The sequence below is a fragment of the Rattus rattus genome, chromosome 16, assembly GCF_011064425.1.
Source record: "Rattus rattus isolate New Zealand chromosome 16, Rrattus_CSIRO_v1, whole genome shotgun sequence".
Classification (NCBI taxonomy): Eukaryota; Metazoa; Chordata; class Mammalia; order Rodentia; family Muridae; genus Rattus; species Rattus rattus.
The window spans coordinates 16,338,474-16,361,919 of NC_046169.1; the positions used below are offsets into that span (position 1 = coordinate 16,338,474).

The 23,446-nt window shown below is 49.5% G+C and overlaps 1 protein-coding gene across 3 annotated transcripts in view; it reads left to right on the plus strand.

Annotated features, from left to right (window-relative positions):
- The first annotated feature begins 778 nt into the window (after positions 1-778).
- Agfg2 (ArfGAP with FG repeats 2) overlaps positions 779-23,446 on the plus strand; it is a 36,313-nt gene continuing 13,645 nt past the window's right edge. Inside the window, exons 1-5 of one of the 3 annotated variants that reach the window (XM_032886569.1) lie at positions 779-1,215; positions 17,069-17,162; positions 17,890-18,005; positions 21,101-21,257; positions 21,909-22,074. In XM_032886569.1, the coding sequence (XP_032742460.1) occupies positions 995-1,215; positions 17,069-17,162; positions 17,890-18,005; positions 21,101-21,257; positions 21,909-22,074 (754 nt within the window). In that variant the 5' untranslated portion in view covers positions 779-994. The remainder of the gene's footprint in view (positions 1,216-17,068; positions 17,163-17,889; positions 18,006-21,100; positions 21,258-21,908; positions 22,075-23,446) is intronic. The other 2 variants (XM_032886567.1, XM_032886568.1) reach the window with 2 other exon arrangements.

A 23,446-nucleotide genomic window follows, 5' to 3' on the forward strand; every position in this document is an offset into this window, starting at 1 on the left:
CTACCTCCACTTCCCGAATGCTGGAATTACCGGCCTGTGCCACCACTCTGAGTTGTATGCAGTGCTGAGGGATTGAGCCCAGAGCTTAGTGCATGCCACCCACTCTACCAGCTGAGATACATCCCTGGCCACAGACCAGAGTTTTTAAAATCAAAAGACTCAGATTCGAATTCTGACTGAGCCCACAAACCAGTTCTGTGATCCACTTCAACATGTTTTCTTGAATATTTCTTACATATATTTATTTGTGTGTTGGTGTGTGTGTGTATCAAGCTCAGGTTGTGAAGGGTGAAGGTTAGCGACAAACGCTCTTCATTTCTTAGGCATTTCTTCTGTATCCCACCTCAGGTTTTTAACTTGACTCTAAAGTGGGGGCTCCTTCTATAACTTTGATAAAATAAAATATCTTTTATAAAGCACTCCCCTTTTCTAGCTTTCCCTTTCTTCTCTACCCCCTCCTAGGGCAATTTCTTTCTGATTTGCTTGTTTCCTGGATCAGCCTGGAACAAGCCTTTGAAATTTGGCGGGAATTAGTATCAATCCGGAGGATGAGCACTACGCATGCGCCGAACACCTCCTTTCTCTCGCACGCTAATTTTGCAACCTTAACAACCAATCAGAGTCAGCATAGGAGTCCGTGGCGAGAGGGGGCGGGAACAAGGAGGATGGCACGCAGTGTACTTGCATGGTGGGGGTCTTTGTGAACCAATGGAATAGGCAGGAGGCTGGGCGGCAGTGGGGCGTGGCTCTGAAGACTCCGGCAACCGAAGGCCGTCCCGAATCGAACCAATCAGAGCGAGGAGGTGGGGGGAGACTAGCCAATCAGGGTGCAGAACAAGACGAGGAAGGGGGCGGCAGAGTGTCTCCCGGTCGTGGTCCGGGCTGCAGGAGCTGGTGTCAGGGTTGCCGGGCGTGCGAAGGTGGCGGAGGCGGGAAAGGCAGCTAGCGGTTAAAGGGGAGCGACCGCTGACTTGCAGAGGAACCTGGAGGAGAGATGGTGATGGCGGCTAAGAAGGGCCCGGGCCCGGGTGGTGGAGTCGCAGGGAGCAAAGCGGAGGCTGAAGCGGCTTCGGAGGTGTGGTGCCGCCGAGTGCGGGAGCTGGGCGGCTGCAGCCAGGCCGGGAACCGCCACTGTTTCGAGTGCGCCCAGCGCGGGGTCACGTATGTGGACATCACCGTGGGCAGCTTCGTCTGCACCACCTGCTCCGGCCTCCTGTGAGTGGATCCGGGGGGAAAACTGGGTTTGGTTGGGGTGAGGTGAATCTGCAGGAGCTCGGGGCGATCCCGGAGGTCAGAAGGGTAGCCCCGGCAATGGACGTGGCCGTAGAAGGTCGCCTGCTGCAGAGGTGTGTCGTGGGGGAGAAGGAAAAAGCGCAGGGGGACAGAAGGCGAGACTGGAGTCGCGCTGCGGAGGGAAAGGTGGGGGCTGCAGAAGGACACGAGGAGAGGATTGGAGAAACTCCCTGAGGGAGGCGAAGGCGAATTGCAGGTGGGGAGGGAGAAAGTGTGGAGAATTGAAAGGAACTGGGGTGGGGTGGGGGAGGGACTTAAAGGGCCAGAAATTGACATAGACCTTTAAAGGGAACTTTAACTGGGGTTGCATTGTATCTCGGTTGGTAGAGTGTTTGCCTAGCACGCTCAGCGCCCTGAGTTTCCATCCACAGCACTGCATAAAACCGAGTAGTGTGGTACCCGCTTGTAATCCCATCACTGAGGGGCAGGTGGATGAGGAGTTCAAGGCCAACCTGTGCTACTTGAGACCCTCTCCGCTCCACCAGAAAGAAGAAGGGGAGCGGAGAGGCGGGGGTGGAGAGAGAGGGGAACGAAATAGGAAAGTCGAGCCTAAGACAAAAGTACCCTGCTCTGGCTTGTGTGCTCCAGCTGGACGATGTAGAAGGGAATGGAAAATGCTCTGCGCGTTAGCCTAGAGTGGCAGGTATGAAGCCAAGGATCATGTGCAGATCCTAATCTTTCAGCCTCTGGAATGCTAGCTAGAGGGTAGACGACTTACGAAATGTACTAAGGGCAGAGAGCCAACGAGTTATCCTGGCGGACAGCTTAACTTTCCCGAAGAGATGAGGATCGGAATGGGATATTCTTTTCTTTTCCCCGTTGCGTCCTCCGCCCCCGTTAAAGTTACATTTGATTTCTTTATTTTGTACTGTGGGGGCATGGTTTGTGTGGATATCAGAGGATAACTTGTAGGAATCAGCAATTTCCTTCCACTACGTGGGTCCTGGGGATCCAACTCAGTCAACAAGCATGCCTGTAAGCTCCCATATTTGCTGAGCCAGCTCACCAGGTCACTTTTTAAATTTGTCTTGAGACGGGGTCTCCTACAGTCCAGGCTGACTTTTAATTCACAATGTAGCTAGGGCTGGCTTTGGAACTCAGAATCCTCTCGCCTCCACCTGTATAATGGCTGGGATTACAGCCATGCTTTGGGGTCATTCCTGAGTGTACCCAGTCTTATCTGGTAAACTGTAAATTTGGGGGGGGCAGAGGCTTGGTTGTAAAATCCACAATGCTACCTTCGGCTCGGATCCTGTTTACAGCCCTAGTCACTTCCGAGTCACACCCCAGATTTCTGGTATTTAGTAAGCTCCTTCTCCCTAGGAATTATTGGACTAAAATTGGATAGGAGGTCTTTGGTTTCCTTAGGGACTCATTTTGCCTTGTTTTCTAGTATTTTATATGCTGCTATTTTATTTTATTTTATTAATAAGGAAAGCTCTCCTGTCCTTATATGTATACCAGCCTGAAAAAACAAAAATAAAATAAGGAATATTGTTCTTATGTGACAGATGGGAGATCAAAAGCAGAAAGAGGTTTAGTAATTTATCCAGCGCCATATGGAGGGTTCTGTTTCCAGCGTTTGTCATTTAGTATGAGTTATGACTGTGGGGAGACCAGAAGTGAGGATCCTGGTGTCCTAGGAGACAGTTTGGAACAATGTCTCTACTACATTGTCATCATCTTCTTAAAATTTCTGTGGTTCTACTGTTGTTGTTTGAGACAGGGTCTCATGTAGTCCAGGCTAGCCTTGACTATGTAGCTAAGGATGGCCTTAAACTTTGGCTCCTTTTGCTTTCATCTCCTAAGCGCTGGGATTACAGGTGTGTACCACTACCCTGCTTTGTGAGGTGCTGGGGTCCAACCCAGGCTTTCAGGATTGCTAGGGTTGGAGTGCACTTTGAGCTGTAGCCCCAGCCCCCCAGCCCCATGTTCCCAGCCTCCCTTCTATATGATATTGAAAGCGACTTGGGTCAAAGTAAAAACCATTTGGCTAGACATTGGGCCACCATGTACATGATCTCAACCCGGGGAGATTAAGGCAGGACAGTGATGAGTTTGAGGCTGGCCTGGATTATGGCTAAACCATATACATGCCCATGCACGCACGGAGGACAGTGTATGAGCTTGAGGGATGGCTCAGTGATAAAGTTTTTGCTGTGAAAGCCTGAGCTCAGGTTCACAGAACCCAGGTAAATGGCAGGAGAACGAGGGGGCTTGCCTGTGAGCCTAGCACCTGAGAGGCTCTAGCTCAGAAGGGGACCTCACCTCAATGTATAATAAGGTGGAGAACAATCGAGGAAGGCACCCAGTGTCAGCCAGCCTCTGCATGCACATACACTCACACACATGTGAACACATGTACACATGGATGCCTTTGCATACACACACATTTACACACATGTGAACACATGTACACATGGATGCCTCTGCATACACACACATGTAAACATATACACATGGATGCCTCTGCATGCACACACACTCACACACATGTGAACACATGTACACATGGATGCCTCTGCATACACACACATGTAAACATGTGTACACATGGATGCCTCTGCATGCACATGCACACTCACACACATGTGAACATATGTACACATGGATATCCCCATATAGTGTAGCACATAATAAAAAGGAAAGCATGCATCTTGAAATATTATGAAAAGGGAAATCTGTATTGTTTCTCTGTTACTTAGGCTTGAACTCAGGGCCTTGCCCATGATGGGCAAGTACTCTACTACTGAGCCATGCCCCCACCCCCCAGTCTGGAAAATGAAATTACAGCATCTGGATAGAAGTGAAGAGGAGCCTTAATGATCTCTCAGACTTGGTCCTAGTGGGGAAACTGTCAGGAAAGCTGGGCGTGTGTTCTAACGCTAGTGCTGATGGCGTGAAAGATAATAAACTGAGGGAGGGCCAGGGCCAGAGAGATGGCTCAGCACTTAAAAGTACTTCTTGCTTTTGCTGAAAAGCCAGGTTCCGTTCCCAGCACTCACAAGGCAGCTCACAGTGGTCTGTAACTCCTGTTCAAAGGGAATCAACATCTTCTGGTGTGCAAAAACACTAGGCATGCATGGGGTACAGACTTACACACGGATGAAACACTGGTGCATGTAATCTAAAAATAAATAAATTCAAACAAAACAGTAACAATAAAGCCAGATCCCAGTGGGTAATAATAAAAACCAACCAAACAAAATACAACCTTTTTTAAGGTCACCTTCAGCTACTTCGTGAGTCTGGGGTCAGCTGTGATATAGGAGGCGTTGTTTTTAAGACAGATAGGGTGAGGGATATGGCTCAGTTGGTAAAAGCACTCACTGCCAAGCCTGATGACCTAAGTTCAGTTCCCACCCGGTGGAAAGAAGTGTTGATCCCCCAAGTTGTTCTCTGACCTCTGCACACAGGCTGCAGCACCGGTGTATACACAGAGACAATAAATAAATGTAATTTTAAAAACTCAATGGGGGTCAAGGTCTCAGTATGCAGTCTGGGCTGTCCTAGAACTGGCCGTGCAGACCAGGATGGCCTCAGACTTAGTGATCTGAGCCTCTGCCTCTCCAGTGCTGGAATGGAAGGAGTGCTCTACACTGCCGAGCTTTAAGAAAACTGTTTTTAAGGCTTTGATGAGATAAAGCTCGGCATTAGCAGGAAGTGCTGACAGTGTGACCATTTTCTAGGTTTGGTTTCAAGTATCCCCCGATAACCTTTGTCTTCTATAATGGAACAGAAAGCCGGAACAGAAGGGAGGACGAGGGATCTAGGCCATATTAAAAACCTGGTTTCTCCTGCTTGGAAAAGTTAACTGCTTCCGTATCGGTGCGCAATTTGTAGACTCCTAGAGCTCTCCCTGGAGGTCACCGTCACAGCTGTTTGGTCTCGCTAATGGAAAGGCACAAACCTGGGCTGGGGAGATGACTCTGGTTAGGGGTGCTTGCTGGATTCCCTAGACCCATGTGGTAGAAGGAGAGACTCCTTCGAGTCCTCTGATCCTCATGGGGGCAGTGTGGCACACATGTTCTGCACACGCACCCACATAAACAAATGACTAAAGGCTGGAGGATAACTCAGTATTTGATAGTTTCTGCAGAGGACCAACCAGGGTTCAGTTCTCAGCAGCCACACTGTAGCTCAGGACAACCTGCAACCACAGTTCTAGGAGATCTGATGCCCTCTTCTGGCTTCTGAGGACACACCAGGCATACATGCGGCCCACGTGCACACACTCAAGCTGAGGATCGTCTGTTCCCGTGGGGTTAAGTAGGAGACTCAACCTGCAGCAGGATGTCTAGATGGCTCAGTGGGTAAAGGCGATTGCTGCCAAGGCCGACGACCTGAGTTCAATCCCCGGGACCCACTTGGTGGAAGGAAAAGACTGATTCCAAAAGGTCGTCCTCTGACCCCCCGTACTCCTGCTGTGGCTTGAGTAGACACTCACAGAGTAATAAATGAATGATTAGGTTGAATTTTCTCGAAGTCCATAAAGTTGATCACCCGTACATCAGGATTGTGTGGTGACGGTTAGGGAGAAACAGTAATAAGCCAACAGCCTGCGTATTTATTTCTTTGGTAGTTGACAGATTTCACCTGAATAACTGAGGCCCCAGCCACTCCCTTCGGCAACGGGGAGACAGCGGTAACAGCTCAGTAGCTTGCCTCAGTGCAGCCTTGGAGGTGGATGAGTAGTAGTGTGTTTGTGTAATGAGCCTCATCAGTGCCGCAGAGCCCGGTGTGTTGTTCACGGCTGTGTGAGCATATAATTAAGGTATGACGTAAAGAAGGGAGCTGGAGAGACTGCTCAGCCGCTCAACCCACTTGCCTTGTCGTAGTCTGTTTTCTGTTGCTATGGTTAAAGCACCACGACCAAAAGTAACCTGGGGAGGAAAGGCTGTGTTTGACTTACATGTCCCAATCACAGCGCCTCATGAAGGGAAGTCGAGGCAGGATTGGAAGCAGAGGCCATGGAGGAGTGCCGTTCACTGGCTTGCTCTCCGTGGGTTACTCAGCTACCTTCCTCGTGCACTCCTGGACCACTTGCCCTGGGATGCAGCACGCAGGGTGGGCCGGGCCTTCCCACGTCAATCATTAATCAAGAGATGCTCCCACAGAAGATTACCACAGGCCAGTCTGGGGACACAGCCCCTCAATTGACGGTCTCTCTTCCCCGAAGACTCCAGCTATGTCAAGTGCACCCACGAAGCAGGACGACCCGAGTTCAAATCCCCACGGTCTATTGGGCACGGTGGTGAACGCCTTCAGTCCCAGCACTGAGGAGGCTGAGGCAGGTGGATCTCTACAAATTCCAGGCCAGCCTGGTCTGCGTAGGGAGTAGCAGGCCAGGCAGGGCTAGGGATGGTTCCACGTGTGTCAGTATCCCCAGTGCCCAGCGCTTCGGGGGAAGAGGGGAGGGGACAGGACAGGAGCAGTGCAGGGGGCAGGCGGAGGCTGCTGGCTCCAGTGAGAGACCTTGTCTCAGGGGAGCAAGATGGAGATTGATAGATCAGCACACCCAGCGCCCACCTCTGGCCTCTATAAATGCCATCACGGGTGTGTGTGTCCATGTTAACTGCACACAGCACAAATTAAATGTAAAAAAATGTAGTCTTTGTTAAAATGAAAACCTTTTATTTATTTATTTATTTATTTATTTTGCCTTTTTTCCTGGCCGTCCTGGAACTCACTCTGTAGACCAGGCTGGCCTCAAACTCAGAGACGCACCTGCCTCAGCTTCCCAAGTGCCGGGATTAAAGGCGCGCACCACCTCCATCCAGCTAAGAAGCGCGTATATTAATTTTTATTTTATTATGTGTATAGATGTTTTTCCTCCATGTCTATTTGGGTCCTGTGCACGTTCAGGGCCCCCGGAGACCGGAGAAGGACCTGGGGTCCAGTGGAACTGGAGACACAGGGGTTGTGAGCCTCCATGGAGGTGCTGGGGATCAAACCTGTGTCCTGTGGAAGAGCAGCCAGTGCTCTCCGCTGCTCAACCATCAGCCTTTCTTTTCCCTTTGAGACAGACTCTCATGTAGCCCGGGCTGGCCTCAGACTAGCCATGCAGACAAAGGTGGCCTTGAGTTTCTAATCCCCCTGCCTCTACCTCTCAGGTGCTGGGATTGCAGACACACACTACATTACCATTCCCAGTTCACAGGGATTGAACTTAAGGCTTCTTGCGTGCCAGGAGGCAACTCTACCAGCTAAGCCACGCCCCCAACCCTCTGAGGAGCAGAAGGAAGGGAAGTTCTCGAACACCACCTTTAGCCCCCCAGTCGGAGAGAGGAAACGGCAGGATGCACTTTATCTTACAGGCCATTTTTCTGTTAACTGTGTTATAAACGTGGCTGCCTTTTAGAGAGGGGGAGTCTTCTGGGGGCAGCGTGCAGAACCGCCAGGGTTCCCGGCTGGCCTGGCTGGCTGATGCGGTAGAACCAACAGGCTGTTCCAGGGGAAAGCATATCAAATTGTATTTATTTATTTTTATACATAGTGTGTGCATGCATGTGCGTATGTGTGTATATGTATCTGTATGCGTGTGTGTATGTGTATTGTGTATATGTGTGTATTTGTGTATATATGTATGTGTTTAAGTGTGTATATATGTATGTATGTATGTGTGTGTGTATATGTGTGTATGTGTGTATATATGTATGTGTTTAAGTGTGTATATATGTGTGGTATATATGTGTATATATATATGTGGTCCCCGAGTTCATACTTACTACAGGTATCTCTCTTTACCCTCGGAGCCATCTCATTGGCCAGAATTCTATATTTCACACTAGCACACAGGCATCCTAAACCTTCCCCTACATGTATGAGCTTATATGTTCCCCTCCCTCCCTTTCTCCCGCCCTTCCTCCCTCCTCTCTCTCTAAGACAGGGTTTCTCTGTGTAGCCCTGGAACGTGTTCTGTAGACCAGGCTGGCCTTGAACTTACAGAGATCCACCCTCCTCTGCCTCCTGAGTGCTGGGATCGCACTTTCTTATTTAATGAGGTCTTTGCTCAGCTGTAGCAGTAACTTGGCATGTCCGTGTGAGGGCCTGAGCTTGGCTGCTAGTTCATACCATTTCTGAGTTTGCATGTATTTGGGTGTGGGCTGCCACAAATGTAGTTGAGAAATTTGATCTGGTTTTGATCACTTTGTTTTCCTCAGATACCTAACTTCTTTCTTTTCTTTCTTTCTTTCTCTCTTTTCTTTCTTTCTTTCTTTCTCTCTTTTCTTTCTTTCTTTCTTTCCTTTCTTTCTTTCTTTCTTTCTTTCTTTCTTTCTTTCTTTCTTTCTTTCTCTGGCGGTTTGAACCATGAGCCTCATACAGATGAGGCAAGCGTTCTCTACCAGTGAGCTATAGCCTTAATACCTAATTGCTTTAACCAGGATTCAGGTGCTTTGAATGTCCCCCAACGTACACACATAACTTTTAATGTTTTTTAGTTGCCGGTATTTATTTACTTGTGTGAGCGCAGGTGTGTGCAGAGGTCAGAGGACAGCTTGTAGGCATTGGATCCACAGGATCCAATTCAGGTCATCAGGCTCGGCAGCAAGCACCTTTCCCTTGACCTGCCAAGCCATCTCACCAGCCCTTGTATTGTTTTTGAGACAGGGTCTTATGTAGCCCAGGCTAGCCTCAGCCTCCCCCTATATAACCAAGGCTGGCTTTCTCCCTCACAAATGCTGGGTCTACTGGTCTGACAATGGTTTCCTGTAGCCCAGGCTGGCCTCCAACTCCCTATGTATTGTGTGGTTACAATTCTAACTCTCCTGTAGGATGAGATGCCTGCCTTCTGATGCTTAAAGTGCGGTAAAACTTGTTACTAAAAAAGCACCTCTCCAGCTGGTATGGTGGCACGTGCACGCAAGCCAGAACTCCTGAGGCTCGGGCAGGGGGATAGAGGTCAAGGGCAGCCTCTAAATATATGTGCCACACAAACATGTGGGGGTCAGGGGATAACCCTGTGTGTCAGGGGCCACCCACCTTGGTTTTGGGGGGTAGGGTCTCTCAGCCGGCCGGGAACCTACTGATGAAGCTAGGCTCCCTGTTGAAGGTGGAAATGGGAGTCCTCGGTCTCCGTCTCCATGCCTGGTGTGGAAATTACTGTGACAGGCCACCGTATCCAGCTTTCTTCCCGTGGATTCTGGGTACAAACTCAGGTCTTGGACTTGCTCAGCGGACACTGTACAGACGTAGCCCTTTCCCTGACTCCTTAAGTGTGCTTCCTTATTCAGGCTTTCTTCAAAGCCCCTGTGGGATAAGCCACCATGTAGAAGGAGAAATGCTACATTTCCTTTTTGTTCACTGAAGGAGGCCATGCCTCTGTGCCCTGGCTGTCGGGTCTCTGTTTAATGCTTCAGAGCGCAGCAGTGAGCGCCTTTTACTCCTGCTAGCTTTCCTCTGACCATGGCAGTCCGACTTAACTTGGGAAGCTCTCCAGGCGGGTGTCTACAGAGAGGCATACTGGGAGCTCTTCCTTTGAAAGCAGCCCCTGAGTTACACGTGCCTCAGTTTCCCCGCCTGACTGGTTAGAAGGGGTCCTTGGTGAAGCTCCCCCATCGTCTCAGAGGAAGGAAGGTAGAACTGGCTGTCTGTCCCACAGTCCAGTACTTTTCCACCTGTTTGAATTAGAAAGTACACATGTACCTTGCCCTGTTTACTTCCCTTTGTTCCCTCCTCCCTGGTCTCTCATGGGCACCTTTACTGGGCAGAGGTAGATGGCACAGTCTCCTTTATTTATTGATTCAGCCTTTATGTGCGGCTGTGCATGGGGTACTGGCTGCCATGCGCTCATCTTGTTCCTCAGGCATTCTCTACCTGCTGGGTGCTGTGCTGTGCTGCTCTGCTCTGCTCTGCTCTGCTCTGCTCTGCTCTGCTCTGCTTTTGAGACACTGCGTAGCCCTGGCTGTCCTGGAGCTAGCTCTGTAGACCAGGCTGGCCTCCAACTCAGAGATCCATCTGCCTGCCTCTGCCTCCTGAGTGCTAGAATTAAAGACATGTGTGCCATTGTGCTTGGTGGCCTGGCTTTTGTTCAGGACATCAAACTCAGGTCTTCATGCTTACTGAGGTAATCAATCACTTTGCCATCCCAAAAGCCCCTGGTGTGTTTATTCGTTTTATATTAGATGCCCAGGAACAAATGGAAAAGCCTCTAAGGAGGCTGGAGAGATGGCTCAGTGGTTAAGGGCACTGACTGCTCTTCCAGAGGTCCTGAGTTCAATTCCCAGCAACCACATGGTGGCTCACAACCATCTGTAATGGGATCCGATGCCCTCTTCTGGTGTATCTGAAGATAGCTACAGTGTACTCATGTATATAAAATAAAAAATGAAATAAATAAAGGATGAAGAAGAAAGTGAAAAGAAGTCAGGCATGGTGGTCTGAAATCCTAACACAGAGACTAGATGACTTGTAACCTCAAGGCTAGCCTGGGCTACCTAGAGCCGATCTCAAAAAGCAAACGAAAGACTAGTAAGATGGCTCATGAGGTCCTACCACCAAGCCTGAGGTCCTGACTTTAACCCCTATTCTCTCTAAGGAGGAAGGAGACCCCCCCAAAGTTGTCCTTTGACCTCCACAAGCACTCTGTGGGCGTGTGCCCCCTCCCCTACCCCCAGAGACGACAGATAATAAGGGAGGCTATGGGGTGGGCCAGTGTGCAAAGGTGCTTGCCATCTAATAAATAAATGTAATCTTTTAAAAAACAGAACAAAGAAAACAGAAGAAGCTGGGGACGGTGGCACACCCCTGCGATCCTGGCACTGAGGAGGTGGGAAAAAGAAACAGGTGACAAGCAGAAACAAGGAGGGGAAATGCTAAGGGCTTGAGAGCGTCAGGAAGAGGAGCTAGCGGGGTTGCCAGGTGCGTGCCTGGCTCTGCACAATGGGAGTGTTGTTCGTCTTCACAGTTGAGCAAGGAGTGAAGCGGATTGAAGCGGAATTTATGTCAGAGTTTTTTAAATTAGTGAAATTGACTGTGGGGCGGGGTGACTCAGGAACCTGACTTGGGACTTCCTGTGTGAGTCAAAGAAGCTAGCTCAGTGGGTAAAGGTGTCTGCCCCCAAGCCTGACGACCTGAGTTCAATCCCCAGGACACTCAGAAAGAGAGAAGTGACTCCTGCCTGTTGTCTCATGGGTGCCGTGGCACATGCTATCTAGATCAATGGGATGGGGTTTTTATTTGTTAGGAAAGAGCTAAGTGGGTTGAGCTATCTATCCCTTGACCCCAAGGAGCAGAGTGGGGCTTCTAGCAGGGAAGAAACCCAAATCCAGGTTGTATGGATCCGAACACAAGCGTTCAGAGGAAAGGACTTCCCATGTTTTAGTTTGGCACCGATGGCGGGAGTTAGCTGCTGGGTGGAACTGGTTTTTTTCCACTGTTGACCTGACAGAGCCTTCTTATCTCAGCCTCTCAGCGGGTTTGATGCTTCCATGGATCAAGATAGAAGCCAAAATATAGGCCAGCTTGACGGCGGCGAGGTGTGGCAAAGTGGAGATAGTTACGTGTTTAATAAAATCAAAAGGGAGGAGAGGCCTGGGAACACTGGCTGGCTGTACATGCAAGAAGTTGCCTTTGCAGAGGACCTGAGAGTATTTTGGACGATAATAGGATTGTAGTTTTAAAAAGAAAGGAAGGAAAGAAAAGGAAGGAAGGAAGAAAAAGAGAAGAAAGAGAAAGAGGAAGGAAGGAAGGAAGGAAGGAAGAAGTAAGTAAGTAAGTTAGGGATGAAGTTGGTAGGGTGCTTGCTAGCAGGCAGGAAGCCCAGAGGCTGGTCACGAGGATCTCATAAATTGGGCATGGGCCACCAAGGGTGCACCAGCATCGGGGAGGTGGAGGCAGAAGACTCCAGCACCATCCTCTGCTATAGGGCAAGCTCAAGGTCTAGCCTAGGCTACATGTTTCAGCAAGAAGTAGGAAGTGGGGTTGGGGACTTAGCTCAGTGGTAGAGCGCTTCCCTAGCAAACGCAAGGCCCTGGGTTCGGTCCTCAGCTCCGGAAAAAAGAAAAAAGAAAAAAAGAAAAAAAAAAGAAGTAGGAAGGGAGAGGAATGAACGTAAATTAAACACTTGCTTAAGACTTAAGCCACAGTAATCCATTTGCCTTCTGTGGTTTCCTCCTGGGACTTCAGAGATGCTCAGTGGGTAACAAACAGCTCTGAGTTCGGATCCCCAGCACCCATGTAAAAAGCTAGGCACGCACATGTAACAGTAGCAGTGTGGGAGAGGGAGGCAGGGGGATTGCTGGGATCTGCTGGCTGCCAGCCTCGCTCCAGCTTCAGCCTTGGGAATAAGGCAGCGAACGATAGAGCAGAACTCTAGTGTCTTTCTCCGACCTCCCCACAGGCATGTATGTATGCACACACCACACGCACATTAGTAAACCAACTTAAGTTCATTTAAAATGATTGCCCTATTCAGGCTGGGCAAGTAAATTTAATCTCTGAGTCTGTCTGGTATGGGTTTGCCATCACACAAGGGCAGTAACTCCTTCCCATTAGGGGGTGTTATAGGGAAGGACCCGAGTTTTGTTGGGGACACTGGGTGTGAGCCCAGAGGGTTGGGTCTGTTTGATTCCAGGCCAGTGAGTCACATCTGGCCCATCACATGACCCTGGGACTCACATGACCCTGGACTGGACCCAACTAAAGGCAAAACACCTAGGCCACTCTTCAGCTGCTGGCAGGAGAGGGCTTCTACATCTGTGTTCCTAGCCAGCAGTAACCTCCGTGTGATTCAGAGAGACATCGTCTGACTCATAGGCCCTTCAAGTCGGCCCTCTTCCTGGGCTGCAGCCTCTTTGCCGAGTGTTCTCCCTGCCCCCCCCCCAGACTGACTGTAGTTATTCATAATCCAGTCCCCAGACATCAAGGTCAGAGCTGTGCTCTCTGTCCTGTGCTACAGAAACATCCTGTTCCCTCAGATGCATTCAGGCCCCATGTTTTCCAATCACTTCCCAGCCTTCCTTCATCCTCCCCTCCCAAAACACCCCTCCTGTCCACACTCAGGCCGACGGTGAGTCTGCTGTTCCGTGTAGTCCGATGCCAGCCTGAGTCCCCCCCCTCCCCCCCCCCCCCCCCCCTCACAAGGAAGCGCCTCTGTGTTTACAACTGCTAACAGTTCCTGCTTGTCCTTTTCAGGAAATGTCAGTGACCTTCTTATGATAGGTTTAGGATCTGTTTTCCTAGTGTAAACATAATAAATTTCACTGTTCCCATGACCAGTTCTCTTCCTTGCCCACTGCTAACATCCTGAATCATTCTCCCTAATCCATCAAGTGTCCGACTGGACGGCATCTATTGCAATGAGAAGTACACTTATATAGGCTTCTTGTGTCCCCACCGTGTGTGTGTGTGTGTGTGTGTGTGTGTGTGTGTGTGTGTGTGTGTACACATATTTGTGTGGAGACCAGAGGTCAACCTCAAGAGTCATTTCCTCAGCTACTGGAGTGGCTGGGATATAACTCCGTTGGTAAAGTGTTCGTGTCCTATGCAGGAAGCCCCAGGTTAACCCCTAGCACTGTATAGCCAGAGACGTGGTCTCCAGCACTTACAATCCCAGCACTAAGGAAGTGGAGACAGTGGGGTTGGGAGATCAAGGTCATCCTCAACCACATAGCAAGTTCAAGGCCAACCTGGGCTATACAAGACCCTGTCTCAAAACTAAGAAGGAAAGTGGACTGGCTCAGGTTAAAAACCAAACCAAATCGAGTCATTAGTAGGCAAGCACTCAGAGAGTTAGACCACCTAGGGAACCTGATCCCCGCAGACTCCAGGACGGATCCTATTTAAAAGCTGTTGTTTGCTGCGGGACCCAAGTTCTGCCGTCTGCTTCCCTCTCATCTTTCCTTAGACGTCACCCTCTTGGATACTGTGTGTCATCTTATAAGGGCATCTGGAGAGTCCCTACTCCAAACTCTAGCAGCAGAATGGCTGGAAAGAAAAAATGACCTCATCCGTAGCCTCCTGTGTCCCAGTCTTTACTAAAATCCCTTAATGAGCAGTTTATCACCCAGGAGCGGCCACCCTGCGCTCTGCGCTCTGTGGCTTGGCATCTGCCCCTTCTCCACACTCTGCCGTCACTTTCGCTGGGAGGGTCCCTGCCGTTCCCCCAAACTTGGCATGCATACCTTCGTGCTGTGCATGCTACCTGTGCGCATGAATATATAGTCCTCACTTAAGTATCGATTCTATTTCCTTATTTTACATGCCTGGTGCATACATAGACACACATACATACACACATGCATACGTGCCTGCATGTATGTGTACCATATGCAAGTGGTGCTATCTGAGGCCAGAAGAGGGCATCAGATCCCCTGGAAACGCAGGTGGTTGCGAACCACGAGGTGGGTGCTGAGAATGCAACTCAGGTCCTCTGCGAGAGCAGCCAGTGCTCTAACCACTGAGCCTTCTCTCCAGCCCCATACTTTCATTCATTTATTTTGTGAAAGTTGAACTTCCAAGGACAGCCCCCACAGGGCTGTGATCACGCCTGGCTTGCACAGTGCTGGAGATGAGCCGGGGGCTTCGTGTAAGCATTCTACCAAGCCGTGGCTTGAGGCCCTACCCAGTGTTTCAGATGCTTCAATATCGGAGGCTTCCTTGTTTGCATCTGTGGTCTCTCACTTCCTGGTCTAATTTGTTTGTTTTGGCTTGGCTGCTTTTCTTTTAAGACGAGGGCAATGCTTTAGACGAAAATTCAAAGTATGAAGCAAGGAAGACCTGGGGGCTGGTACGATGGTTCAGCGGGTGAAGGCATTTGCCACCAAGCCTGACGATCCCCCCAGCGGGAAGAAAGAGAGAAAGAGTCCTGCAAGTTGTCCTCTGACTTCCACACATGCACCGTGAAGTGTGCACACGACGAATAAGTAAATAAATACATTTAACTTCAGAAAGGGGAAAGCGGGGCTGGACAGATGGCTCAGCGGCTAAGAGCACTGACTGCTCTCCCAGAGGTCCTGAGTTCAAATCCCAGCAACCACACGGTGGCTCACAACCATCTGTGATGGGATCCGATGCCCTCTTCTGGTGTGTCTGAAGACAGCAGCAGAGTGCTCAGGCACAAAATAAATAAATAAATCTTTAAAAAAAAGGAAGGGGGTTGGGGAAAAGCTTGCATAGCAAGCCAAAGAAGGTGCAGTCCCCAGCTCAAAAAAAAAAAAAAAAAAAGGAAAGTATTAGCCCCCACCAGTGAGCCCCCAGTTTCCCACTGAACCCCAGATGAATAAGAGTAAGAAATCTTTCTTTCCTATTGTAATCCCCGAGGGTGTCAGTCTGTGGACAGACCTGGCTCTCCAGGGAGTTAACGGAGCAAGCAGGAAAGCAGGGCTGTGGACCTGTGCCACTCCATTCTCATGGCTGAACTTCTTCCTGCTTTATTAAAAGATCTCGGAAGAGGGGCACCTGGGAAATTTCCTTTTCCAGCTATGGCTTCCTGAAAGGGGATGGGCTGTCTATTCCCTCCCACAACCCATCCTTCTGTTAAGGGAGGGAGGCAGCTGGCTTCCACATACTGACACTGCTGACACAGCCTCTCTCTTGCTACTGTCATTAGTGTTAGTCAAGGGTCCCTTTTCTGCCGTACTTCATGCTTGGTGAAGGACCCCATGGGTCCTCAGGATGTGTCGCCATAGATCTAGAACATAACGGCAGGAAACGTGATGTGGCCGAGTATCTCAGCTCCCGGAAGTCACCCCCTCAGCCAGAGGCTGAGCACTGGACAGGATCTGAGCCAGCCTTGAGGGGGTGTCCGTGTGGCTGGCTCTGCCTCCTTCTCCAGGTCACTGACAGGGTCACAGCCTGTTTGTCTCTCTTCTTGTCTCTCATTAGAAGTTTTCGGAATACTCTTGTTTACATTTTTCCTGATATTAGGAACTAGCTTTTAGTCGGGATATTTAAAATTTATTAAATTTATTTATTCAGTGTATGCCAGGGTAACACGGTGCACATGGAGGTCAAACAAGAATTTGAGGCATTTTTTTCTCTCCTCCTATTGTGTGAGTCTCGGGTCCTTAGATCAGCGAGCTCCAATACCCACTAAACTTGCTGGTCCTTGGCAGGACTTTCTTGTTGATGTTTGTTTGTTTGTTTGTTTTCCAGTATTGGGGATAGAAACAAGGATTGTGTATACTAAGACAACCTAATTTTTAACTAATAAATTCTGGAGGCAGGGGCTCTACCACTGAGCCCTCCCAGCCCCTCACTGGGGATTCTGCAAGGGCTCTTGAGCCACACCCCAGATGCTCACTAGGCAGGGGCTCTACCACTGAGCCACGCCCCCAGTCCCTCACTGGGGGATTCTAAGCAGGGCTCACCACTGAGCCACACCCCCAGCCCCTCCTGGGGGATTCTAGGCAGGGGGATGAGCCACACCCCAGGTCTCAGGCAGGGGCTCACCACTGAGCCACGCCCCAGCCCCTCACCCCAGGGGCTCTACCCCTGAGCCACACCCCAGGGGGGATTCAGGTGGGGGCTCTATCTTGAGCCACACCCCCAGCCCTCACTGGGGGATTTCTGGGCAGGCCACTGAGCCACCCAGCCCCTCACTGGGGGATTCTAGGCAGGGGGCTACCCCTGAGCCACGCCCCCCAGCCCCCACTGGGGGGGATTCTAGGCAGGGCTCACCACTGAGCCACACCCCCAGCCCCCTGGGGGATTCTGGATGGGGACCTGAGCCCTGGATGGGGACCCAGACCATATGCTGTTATTTCATTTCTCCCTCCTCACTCTTTCCATACACACACCTGCCACAGCTCATCTCTCTATTTCTGCCCTACAGGAGAGGCCTGAACCCCCCTCATCGGGTCAAGTCCATCTCCATGACAACTTTCACTGAGCCTGAAGTCCTGTTCCTCCAATCTCGTGGAAACGAGGTGAGGAGCCACGGAAGGAGGGGGTGGCATGCGGCAGTGGTTACGCCACCTGGTAGCAAGGCTTTGCCTCAAGGTGGTTGGAAAACCCAACAGTGTCGTCTGAAAATATTTTTTCTTTACATTTCTCCATTTTTTGTGTGTCTGTCTGTGGTAACGGAGGAAACTTTAACACGTTGGTTCTGTGCCTTCACTATCTGGGTCCTAGGACTCCAACTCAGGCCATGTGCTTTTTTTCCTTGCCCCCAAAGTTTCTTTCGGGGTGAACTTTTTTTTTAGACTCTGCATTTTTATTTTGATTTTTTTATTGAATATTTTATGTATTCACATTTCAAAACCCTTTCCCGGTTCGCCCCTCTCCCATTCTATGCTTCCGTGCTTCTGTGAGGATGCTCCCCTCCTCCCACCCCCCTCCCACCCCTCCCTCCCACCCAGCCCCCCTCCCACCCCACCATCCTGGCATTCCCCTTCAGGATGAATTTTTTTCTTGGGATTTTTAGCGTGCACCTTACCTATATTGTACGTTCACGTAAGGCCTGGCCTATTCGATTATGAACTGTGGGGCAGGGATTATGTCTGTTGCGTAGGTGCATGTGGATCCCCCACCACACACAGTGTATCCCGGCTCAGTAGATATTTTATCTTTGAAGCTGTCGGCCTGACGTCATCGATCAGGGGTTCACTAACTGCCGTTTACACTGCGGACATTGTACCGCTTCCGTCCCCTCAGGTCTGCCGGAAGATCTGGCTTGGTCTTTTTGATGCTCGGACATCGTTGGTACCAGACTCCAGGGATCCTCAGAAGGTGAAGGAGTTTCTGCAAGAAAAATATGAGAAGAAAAGATGGTAAGGAGGAAAGAGACGTGTCCAAGGCAGCCTGCCGACAAATCCCATTTCCAAAGTGTTACTGCTGGCTCTCTGTGACCAGGTTTGGAACGGGTCTTTTCCTCACCCGGACTCCCAGGGTTAATTGGAGCTAAATCCTGACTTCAAAGTAACAAATCAAAACAGCATACTGGTTCATGCCTGCAGTCCCCACACTCTGGGAGAATATGGCAGGAGAGTCCAATTCAAGGTTATAGCTGGATGGTAGGGGTGCACACCTTTAGTCCCAGCACTCTGTAGGTAGGGGCAGGTGAAGCTTTGTGAGTTCGAGGCTAGCCTGATCTACAAAACTTGTTCCAGGATAGCCAGGAAAACATAGAGAAACCCTATCTCAAAAAAAAACAAAACAAAACAAAACAAAAAAAAAACAAACAAAAATAAATCAAAAAAAACAGAAGAAAAAGAAATTTGAAGTTATCCTTGGCTACTGACTAAGTTTTAGTCAAACATGGGCTACATGACACCCTATTCCAAAATAATAAAATAAGAAGTGAACATGAAAGAAGAAGTTGTCATGAGTCATTAGCCCTGCAGTTCTGTTTGTTTAAGGCATGTAGCCCAGGTATCCAAGGACAGCCTTGGACTTTGCATTCCATTGCTGCTGACTTCTGAGTGGGGATTACATGACTACACCACCTCTCCTGGCTTCTGTGGTGTTGGGAATCAAACCCAGGACTTCGTGCTTGGAACCACAGAGCCACATCCCCCCAGCCCTGACCCTGCAGTCTTGATGTCCTCTCTTGTGGAACGATGGAGCCAAGAGGCAGGTTTCTGCAGCTCAGCAGACCTTGTCTGTGTGTGTGCATGTGTGTGCCAGAGCCCATGTGTAGAGGTCAGAGGTCAGATTTATGGAGCAGGTGCTTCCGTGTGGGTCTCAGGGATTAAACACACATTGTCAGGCTTGACAGCAAACATCCTAACCCGCCGAGCCAAATCACTAGCCCTCCAGTTTTTTTTTTTTTTTTTTTTTTTTTTGGAGGGGACTGAACCCAGGCCTTGGCGCCCTAGGCAAGCGCCCACCGGGCTGAGCTAAATCCCAACCCCATTTATATTCTTTTTTTTTTTTTTTCTTTTTTTTTTTCGAGTTGGGACTGAACCTGAGCCTTGGGCAAGTTTAGCTAAGTCCCAACCCCCCCAGTTTTTGAGGCAGGGTCATTCACTGAATCCGACGCTCACCAGTTTAGCGAGCCCCTGGGACTCTGCTCCTAGAGCTGGATTATAGACAGATCTGCCGCCAGCACACCTAACTTTATACCAGTGCTGGGGATCTGAGCTCAAGGCCCCGTGGTTCTACAACAAGCACCTTACCCACTGAGCCGTCTCCCAGACCACCTCGTTGGGGTGTCCTGGCAATAAGGTGCTTGCAGAATAAAGGTTGTGTGCGGGAAATGGGAAAGGAGTTTAATCCAGCAGGAGCTGGAGGTCACGGCAGACTAGGCTCTGTGTTGGATAAGATAAAGACACGCTCTCTATGGGGCTAAGAAAGAGAAATCTGAGGAAGCCTGGTGGTGCAGCCTGGCGATCCAGCTGCTCCAGAGACTGAGAGTCAGTGAGACCCTGTCTCAAAATAAAAAGTACAGAAAGGGCTTCCATGTAACCTGTGGGAAGCCCTGGGTTCAATCCCTAATACAAAGAGACACAGAGAGATAGAGACAAGGGAGACTCAGAAAGAGGAAGGGCCTTCTCGACAATGAAGTTGGAAATACGATCACTGTTTTATCTGTATTATCTTATCTATGATTACTCCACGATGCCTGCAGATGACCAAAGAAGAAAAGACATCCGTTATTTTGAACAAATACCATATGCTGATTATAAAATTCTTTAAAGAAACTGGGTGTGGTGGCACATGCCTTTAACCCCTGTGAGTTCAAGGTCAGCCTGGTCTACAAGTGAGTTTCAGTACAGTTAAGGCTACACAGAGAAACCCTGTCTCAAAAAAAAAACCAAAATGAGCAAAACATAAAACATAAAATCTTTTAAAAAGTAGAAAACAGTTACAACATGGAGGGGGGATCCTGGCATTTCTGAACAAAAATTTGTCAAAGCTGGGCATGGTGGTATATGCCTGGAATTGCATCGTTCCGGAAGTGGAGGCAGGAGGATTAGTTCAAGTCATCTATGGGTGCATAGCGATACCATGTCTCAAAAGGCCAGAAACAGTGACGGGACGATGGCTTAGCAGGGAAAGGCACCTGATTTGACCTGAGTTCAGACCTGAGAAGCCACGTGGTGTAATGAGCAAACATACATACAACATACAAGTTGTCTTCTGATCTTCAGTGGCACAAATGCATGTGCACCTATACTTGTCCATGTGACACTATAATAATAGTAATAATAATAATAATAATAATAATAATAATAATAATAATAAACATTTTAATGTAAAGAAAAGAAAGATACATTAAAATACCCAAGGAGTACAAAGAGGTGGTGGTGAGTTCAAGGCCAGGGCTACACAGAGAAATCCTGTCTCAGAAAAAAGAAAGAAAAAAAAGATACCCAAGGGGCAACTGTATGTGATAGCTCATGCCAAAAGGGGGCTAAGGATGTGGCTCAGTGGTAGAGGCCCTGCCTAGAATCCCCCAGTGAGGGGCTGGGGGCGTGGCTCAGTGGTAGAACCCCTGCCTAGAATCCCCCAGTGAGGGGCTGGGGGCGTGGCTCAGGGGCGGAGCACTTAACTACCATGCACAAAGCCCTGCTCACAGAAGAGAGGGACACATTCAAGAGAACATTGTTAGGTCTCTGCATTCTTTTTAGGGGAAGGTGTTGGGGGAAGGGTTTGAGACAGGGTTTTTCTGTGTACCCCTGGCTGTCCTGGAACTCACTCTGTAGACCAGACTGGCCTAGAACTAGGAGATCCACCTGCCTCTGCCTTCCAGGTACTGGGATTAAAAGCATGCACCACTAAGTTCTTTTTATTCATAGATGGGAATTAGTAACGAAACAATAACGACTTTTCCCCTGTATCTTGTGTTTTCCCAACCACCTCAGCTGAACATGGTCCAGGGTTCTCTCTCTCTTTTTAACAGCATAGCTGTTCTTTTTCACAGGTACGTCCCCCCAGAGCAAGTCAAGGGAGCCTCTTACAGCAAAGGCAGTGTCTCTGCTACCCCTGTCCAGGGCGCTGTCCCAGAAGGGAAACCCATTCGGACACTTCTGGGAGATCCTGTGCCATCTCTTTCAGATGCTGCTTCCACTTCAAGCCAGGTAACCCTCAGGCCTGGCCCTCACATTCCCACTGAGATTTGGTTTAGTTGCGTGAGAGGGGACGCTGCTTTCCTGAGTCAGATCGCCTGGATTTAGTGCACTGTCAACCCAGGAGCTGAAAGTTGGTTCTCAGCCATGCTGCTACCTTTAGCTTACGTCTAGTGTGCCTAGACCCTGGCAGAAAGTGGTGCTTAGGGAGATGAGAATCATGACCTCAATCCTGACCCTCCCTGCAAAGAATCTAGAATAGTGCTTCCTGTATCGGGCAAGGATAAGAGGTGAGCTGGGCAGTGGGTGGTGCACACCTTTAATCCCAGCATTCAGGAGGCAGAGGCAGGTGAATTTCTGGGAGTTCGAGGGCATCCAGGGCTACACAAACCCTGTCTTGGGGGCATGGGGAGTGGGGACAGGGGAATATGCAGGGGTGAGCACTCCTGGGCACTGTGGGTTACCTCTGCATGCTCTAAAATACCTGCTTCCTGTGGCCGATGTGAGAAACTTGAGCAACTCTTATGTGGGAACCCTCTTAGCTAAAGACACCAACTTACCCTGCCTTCTCTCGGCTTAGCTGTTTGGGGGCAGCCTGGGTCGCTCTGGAGGGACCCAGGTCATGTGTGGGATTCTAAGTGTCACACACAATTCTTTCCCAAGTCTGTCAGCCAGTCTCAGGCTCGCACGGCACAGGCCAGGAGCTCCCAGCCTCCTTCCCATTCATCCACCAAGAAAGCCAGCACTGACCTGCTGGCCGATATTGGAGGAGACCCCTTTGCTGCTCCCCAGGTGGCACCGGCCTTTGCCTCATTCCCAGGTTTTGGAGGTGAGTACAGCCTATGACAAGAGCCTGTCTACACCATATATATCACTGCAAAGACACTTGGTCCATCGGGGCACTTTAGTCTGTGGCTGGGGTCAAGGGGCAGCCTGGGTTATATTTGGTAGTTTAGCCATAAAACATACCAGTGGTGGCTCCCAGCAACTCCTTTAATAGTCAAAGAACCCATTTTGTTACTTTATCTCTGCTGAGCTGGGAAGAAGGGAGCCGGGGGTGGTGGTATATTCCTATAATCCTGGTACTCAGGAGGCTGAAAGCAGAGAATAAAGAACTGGATAATTATCCCCATGTTCACATGTGTGCACGTTCACGTGTGTGCATGTTCATGTATGTACACTTCAAGGAGAGAGGTGTGGGATGTCATGTGTGTGCACATTCATGTGTGTACATGTTCATGTGTGTATACTTCGAGGAGAGAGGTATGGGAGGTCATGTGTGTGCACATTCATGTATGAGCATGTTCACATGTGAACACTTTGAGGAGAGAGGTATAGGAGGTCATGTGTGTGCATGTTCATGAGTGTGCACGTTCACGAGTGTGCACATTCATGTGTGTACACTTCGAGGAGAGAGGTATGGGAGGTCATGTGTATGCACATTCATGTGTGTATACTTCGAGGAGAGAGGTATGGGAGGTCGTGTGTGCACATTCATGTATGTGCATGTTCACATGTGAACACTTTGAGGAGAGAGGTATAGGAGGTCATGTGTGTGCATGTTCACGAGTGTGCACGTTCATGTGTGTATACTTTGAGGAAAGAGGTAGGGGAGGTCATGTGTATGCACGTTCACGAGTGTGCACGTTCATGTGTGTATACTTCAAGGAGAGAGGTATAGGAGGTCATATGTGTGCATGTTCATGTGTGTGCATATTCATGTGTGTGCATGTTCATGTGTGTGCACTTCAAGGAGAGAGGTATGGGAAGGCAATGCCGTCCTTGGGCAGTGCTCCAGGGTTGGGTGAGAAAGCAGTCTGACTCGTGTACACAGCTCCATATATACCTTGGCTGTTCTTGGGTACCAGCCACCTCTTTTTCTCTTTGTACTTTTTAAAAAAAGATTTATTTACTTTATATGTATGAATGTTTTGCATGTTATGTATGTATGTGCACCACATGCATGCCTAGTGCCCATAGCTACAAAGAGGGCTTTAGATTCCCCTAGACTGGAGATGCCCATGAATCACCCTATGAGTGCTGGCCCTCGAACCCTGGTCATCTGTAAAGAAAACAAAACATGGGGTTGGGGATTTAGCTCAGTGGTAGAGCGCTTGCCTAGCAAGCACAAGGCCCTGGGTTCGGTCCCCAGCTCTGAAAAAAAGAAAAGAAAAAAAAAGAAAAGAAAACAAAACATGTTC